The 6,771-nt window shown below is 39.2% G+C and overlaps 1 protein-coding gene across 1 annotated transcript in view; it reads left to right on the top strand.

Moving 5' to 3' along the window:
* The window catches only part of DNAJC16 (DnaJ (Hsp40) homolog, subfamily C, member 16), a 60,913-nt gene that overhangs the window by 45,590 nt on the left and 8,552 nt on the right, over positions 1 to 6,771 (top strand). The window contains exon 8 of the mRNA XM_006883626.1: positions 6,310 to 6,440. Coding sequence (XP_006883688.1) covers positions 6,310 to 6,440 — 131 coding nt within the window. The remainder of the gene's footprint in view (positions 1 to 6,309; positions 6,441 to 6,771) is intronic.

Here is a 6,771-nt window from a genome sequence, read left to right as displayed (position 1 = left end):
GGGTTTCCATTCATTCATTGTTGCACTTTTCTCCCCTCCCAACCCTCCCCTCCTAGTACACTACGCTCTTGGAAAAGTAAAAGAAAAATTCTTTCATTGTTTTACAAACCATCCCCTAGGTCCACTCCACTATGTAGCCTTTGCTCTGGACTCCTGTCATGACAGAAATACCTAATCACACATCCCTTTTTAACAGTTTTCTCCCTTATCTATTTCAATACAGTATACATTATTGAATCCATCTTTCTCACTCTCCCCCCAACCCAGATGTCAGTCCTGTTTTACAACAGTGGCACCATGTAGTATTTGTCCTTTTGATTGAGATACTTCACTCAGCATAATGTCCTCCAGGATCACTCATTTTTAATAATATTGCATGAGTTCCTTGCTTTTCAGTGCAGCGTAGTATTCCATTGTGTGAATATACTGCAGCTTCTCGATCCATTCGTTTCTTGATGGGCATGGACATCATTTTAAAGATGGGTTTTTTCCTTCATAAATCTTCTGTGAAGTGTCAGATCTTATTAATTTGTTTCCCCAGTGTTGAATCTAACTGCTGTTCTTGAGGTGAACCCTATATGAATGTGATTCTGACTCACTTTTCATTGTGTTACGGGATTCAGTTTGCTGGCGTCATGTTTAGGACTTTTGCATGGGATTGAGTGACAACTCTTCTTTCTCCTGATGCCCATTTTGGGCTTTGACATCGGGAAATACCTTGGGAAATGTTTTATTTGTTGGTCTCAAGAAGACTGTTAAATTAGATTGTCTTCCTTAAAAAAAAAGTTTGGTAGAAACTATAAAACGATCTTAAGTTTTGAAGTGTTGGTTTTTTTTTGGGTGTGTGTGTGTGTGTGTGTGTGTGTGTGTGTGTGTGTGTGTGTGTGTGTGTGTGTGTTTATTTTATTATTTTTGTGTGAGTGTACCGTCAAATCAGATCTGACTAGTACAGGAGAAGTGTTGGTTTTAAGGAAAGATTTTTCTGCTACTACAGACTTCTTTAGCAGTTACAGTTCTGTTTAACATTTCTGATTTTTAAGGCTTTGTTATATTATCCTAGAATTTTTTTTCATTTACTCCAAGTTTGCACATTTAAGTAATTTTTTTAATTTCTGTAATATAGGTCATGATTCCCTTTTTTTATTCTTATCAAGAAGTGCTTGTGTCTTTTGTTCCTCATGGTCAATTTTATGAGAGGTTTGTTAGTTTTATTAGCTCTTCCAGTGAATTATTTTAGCTTTGTTAATCCTTTTTATTTGTTTTGTTTCATTAATTTTTATTATTGCCTCCTTTCTACTTATACGTTATTGTTTTCTTTTAACTTCTTGACATGGATGCTTAGTTTATTAACTAATTTTCTAATATTTCTTTTAGGAGTACCATCTAAATGCTGTTTTATCTGTATCAAAGTTCCTTCCCTTTTTCTATATTGTGGGAAAACACACACATACATATATAAAATTTATCAGTATTGTCTATACACATGAGCTTCACTTGACAGTCTACGCAGGAATCAGATTGACCACATCTGCAGAAGAAATCGCTGGAGAAGCTCGGTATCAGCTGTGAAAACTAGCCAGGTGCTAATTGTGGAACACACTATCAGCTACTCATCTGCAAGTTCAAATTGAAGCAAAAGAAAATCAAATCCTCAAGAACCAAAGTTTGACCTCGAGTCTATGACCAGAATTTAAAGAACATCTCAGTAAAAGGTTTAAAACTTTGAGTACTAGCAACGAAGACCAGATGAGCTGTGGGAGTATATCAAGAATATCATTCCTGAAGAATGCAAAAAATTCATCACAAAGACAGAGGAGGAAGAAAAAACCAAGTTGGATGTCAGAAGAGACTCTAAATATTGCACTACACCACCCTAGAAGCCAAAGCAAAGGGAAGGGAAGAAATAAAGAAGATTTTAAAGAGCAGCTCAGGAAGACAAAGCAAAGTATTATAACAAAATGTGCAAAGAGCTGGAGTCAGAAAATAAAAATGGATGAACTTGCTCAGTATTTCTTAAGCTTAAGAAATTCAATCCTCGAGTTGCAATATTTAAGGATGCCAAAGGCAGAATATTGAATGACCCAGAAGTATCAAAAGAAGATGGTACACAGAGTTACTATACCAAAAATAATTAGCTGACACAGAAGAATTTCATGAAAAAACATGTGATTAAGAGCCTATCACGATAAAGAAAGAAGTTCAAGCTGCTCTGAAGGAATTGGTAAAAGGCAAGGCCCCAGGAATTGATGGAATACCTGTTGACATATTTCAGCAAACAGATGCTGCCCTGGGTGTGCTCACCATGTTATGGCAACAAATCTGGAGGACACCTACCTGGTCAACTGACTGGAAGAGATCTGTATTTGTTCCTATTCCAAAAAAAGAGGACCCGACAGATTGTGGAAATTATTGGACAATATCACTACTCTCAACACACAAGCAAAATCCTGCTGAAGATTATGCCGAAAAGACTGGAACAGGACATTAGAGAGGACTGCCAGATGTGCTGGGATTTAGAAAAGGCCATGACAGTGGGGACATCATAGCCAACGTTCGATGAATTTTGGCTGAAAGCAGAGAGGACCAGAGAAATGTCTTATTTATGTTTCGTTGACTATGCAAAGGCATGTGACTGGGGAGATCACAACAAATTGTGGCTAACTTTGAGAAAAATATAGAATCCAGAGCACTTAATTTTACTCATGTGAAATCTACACTTGGAAACAGTAGTCAGAACAGAGCAGGGAGACACTGAATGGTTCAGAATCAGGAAAGGTGTGCATCAGGGGTGCACCATATATCCATTCCTTTTCAGTCTGTATGCAGAGCATTTATGAGGCTGGACTTTATGAGGAGGAATGTGGCATCAGGATTGGAGGGAGATTCATCAACAACTTATGCAAATTATACAACCTTGCTGAAACTGAGGAGAACATGAGGTGTATGCTCAGAAGGTTAAGGACTGGTCTTCAAAATGGATTGAAGCTCAGCATCAAGAAAACAGAAGATTCTCACCACTGGGCCATTTGGCAGCTTCATGATAGATGAAGAGACTGAGATTGTTAATAACTTCAGCTTGCTTGGTTCCAAAATCAACACTCTTGGCACTAGCAGTTAGGAAATCAAAAAGTGAATTGTACTGGGAGAGCCTGCCATTGGAGACCTCTCTAGATTACTAAAGAATGATGATGTCAGTCTAGAGACTAAGGTGTGCCTGATACAGGCCATGGTCTTCACAATTACGTGCTATGCATCAGAGAGCTGGACCGTGACTACAGATTATAGAAGCATCATTTATGCCTTTGAGCTGTGGTGCTGAGGAAGAGTGTTGAACATACTGTAGACTCCAGGAGAACAAACATGTCTGTCGTAGAGATGGTGAAACCTGGCTGCACCCTGGAGGCAAGGATTTTGAAACTCCGTCTCACATACTTTTAGCATGTGGCCAGGAGCGACCACATCATGCTTGGAAGAGTAGAGGGATAGTGCAGGAGAGGAAGACCAAGGAAGAGACTGGAGAAATGAGATTAGGTCTGTCTGAAATGATGAGATTGGTTTACCAGTGTTCAAAGTTAATATGCATAGGGTCACGGGCAACCTGATGGCATATAACGACAACAACTTCTTTAAAATGAGTGATTGAGTAACTGTATTCACAGTTTTGTGCAACCATTACTACTATATCCCAAGTAGAAATTTTCTGCTCATTAAGCAATACTTTCCATTCTCCCCTCCCCCAATCATTGATAACCATTAATCTGCTTCCTTTCTCGGAATTTATGTCATCTAGATAGTTCATATAAATAGCTTTTTGTCTGACTTATTTCACTCAGCATACATCCATATTAGAACTGAATTTCTTTCCTTTTCTTTAGTAATATTATTCTAATCACTATTTAGAATTTAATTTCTCTTTATGGATGAGAGGAAGAACCTTAACCGGGAAGACTGGCACAGTGATACAACAGTGGGTCCATGTGTGTCAAAAGTTGTTAGGATGGCACAGAATAGGACAGGGTTCAGATCTCTTGTTTATAAGTTTGCTATGAGTCATACTGGACTTGATATGACCTAACAATACTCCAATGCTTAGATACACACCATTCATCTGTTGATGAATACTTAGGTTGTGTCTATTTTTTTAGATCCTATGACTAACACTTCAGTACACATTGTTATAGAAGTATCATTTGTGTGTGTGTCTATGTTTAATTCTTTTGAGTAAATACCATGAGTGCATTTTCTGGGTCTTATCACTGTACTGTATGAGGAGGAATGTGGCATCAGGATTGGTGGAAGAATCGTCAACAACCTGCGTTATGCAGATGACACAACCCTGCTTGCTGAAACTGAGGAGGACCTGAAGCACTTGCTGCAGAATGTCAAGGACTGCAGTCTTCAATATGGATTGAAGCTCAATATCAAGAAAACAAAGATTCTCACCACTGGGCCCATTGGCAGCATCAGTATGGATGATGAAGAGACTGAGATAGTTAACAGTTTTCGTTTGCTTGGCTCCACCATCAACACTCTTGGTAACAGCAGCCAGGAAATCAAGAGACGAATTGCATTGGGAAAGTCAGCTGTGAGGGACCTCTCGAGTACTGAAGTGCAACAACGTCAGGCTGGAGACTAGGTGCGCCTGATCCAGCCTATAGTCTTTGCAATTATGTCCTATGCATTGGAGAGTTGGACAGTGAATAGGGATGATAGAAAGAGAATTGATGCCTTTGAGCTTTGGTGCTGGAGAAAAGTGTTGAATATACCGTGGACTGCTAGGAGAACAAACAGGTTTGTCCTGGAGAGGGTGAAGCCAGAATGTTCCCTGGAGTCAAGGATTCTGACGCTTCGTCTGACATACTTTGGGCATGTTACACGGAGGGACTGGTCCTTGGAGAGGGACATCATGTTTGGGAGAGTGGAGGGACAGTGCAGGAGAGGAAGACCCTCAATGAGATGGATCGATTCTGTGAGTGGAGTGGTGGGAATGAGTGTGTTTGAGACAGTGAGGTTGGCACAGGATAGAACGGCGTTTAGGGCTCTTGTACATAGGGTCGCTATGAGTCACAACAACTCGATGGCACATAACAACAACAAGGGTAATTTTATATTCAACTTCTGAAGGAACCATCAAACTTGTGCACAATGCTCAACACCATTTTACACTCCCCGTCAGCAGTGTACCAGTGTTCCCCATTTCTCCTTATCTTTGACGACACTTGTTATTTTGGGGGCTTTTTCACAGTTGCCGTTCTAGTAGATCTGGAATAGTATCTTACTGTAGTTTTGATTTGCCTTTTGCTATTGAAGAGTGATGTTGAGCTTCTTCCCCCATATGCATATTGAACAAATTCATAGCTAACCCTCTAGTGGGTTTTCAGTGGTAGTAAAACAGAGGCAGTGAATTACACTGGAACAGGCTGCCCATCCTTCTCCCGCATATGCATATTAGCTATTTGTATATCCTCTGTAGAGAAATACCCATTCAAGTTCTTGACCTGTTTTATATTAGATTATCTTTTCTGGTTGAGTTAAGGCATCTGATTAGCAAATAGTTTTCATTCTACGGGTTGTCTTTTCTTGATACCAAAGTTTTGATGAGAGTATTTTCATCAGTTGCTTAAATTTATATAATTTTCCAATGTCTAATACGCATTTTCTTTAGAACAGTAACTTACTCAAAATGAGTTTTTTCATTTCCAAACATAATGGATTTTCCAGTTTAAATTTTATTATGATTTCTGATTAACCACGTTGTGGTCAGTAAACCTACTAGATAGGATTATAATCTTTTGAAATATATGAGGTTTATTTTTCATTCTTCTGTGGCTATAAATCCTGAATGGAAATCTGCCTCAATTGCAAAATGACTGTTTTAATCTATCTGTCTAAAACATATAAAAGTTTTCAAGAGAAAAAAGGGGGAAAGCCTTTGCTTTTTCACTCTACACTTGATATTTCCTTTGACCTGAAGTAATTACACTCATTTTAACCCTGTTGTTGTTTGCTGTCAAGTCAGAACCAATCCATAGCTGACCCTCCAGCAGATTTTCAGAGGCAGTAAAATACATGGAAAGAAATTGCCTGTCTTTCTCCGCAGGAGCAGCTGCTAGATTCAAACAGCATACCTTTGGGATTGTAGCATAGCTTCTTACCACTACATAATTGAAAAGAGCACCATATGTTTGATTTGCACAAATGTTGTATTCTTCTTTAGCTAGGGTCAGCCAGACTTATTAAGCTTAAAAGTAAAGTCTAAACCCAATAAAAAATATCGTAAAAATGAGCTGCTTCTTGGTGTTTCCCCAGGCTCGAGGTATGAAGAAGCAAGTCATTGACGACTTCATCACGCAAAACAAGTACCTGTTGGCAGCCAGGCTCACCAGTCAGAAGCTGTTCCATGAACTCTGCCCTGTGAAACGGTCTCACCGACAGAGGAAGTAAGGACTCAAGACTTCCTATCAGTTTTTCATTTCAGTAGAGAAACCATTTTACTATTTGCCTTTTATTGCAGGGAGACTAAGCATCTACCCATGACACAGCTTATTCTTTACCTCACAAATCTTGTTGACTGATGGACGTAGTTCTGTATATCCGAGGACCTTAGTACCAAAGAGTTGGATTTGTAGGTCTAGTCTAGAGAAGATCTTCCCACCTCAGCTGAGACCTTTTGAGTAGCTGATAGCCTGGTGAGGTGGTAAGAGGTCAGAGAAAGGTTGGGTCACTTTAATGAAGCATGGAATAGAGAGAGTTACTATTCTTTATCAGCTG

Source organism: Elephantulus edwardii, unplaced genomic scaffold (assembly GCF_000299155.1).
Source record: "Elephantulus edwardii isolate Elephantulus edwardi_28Jun2011 unplaced genomic scaffold, EleEdw1.0 scaffold00028, whole genome shotgun sequence".
Lineage (NCBI taxonomy): Eukaryota > Metazoa > Chordata > Mammalia > Macroscelidea > Macroscelididae > Elephantulus > Elephantulus edwardii.
This window is presented reverse-complemented; position numbering and strand designations above follow the sequence as displayed.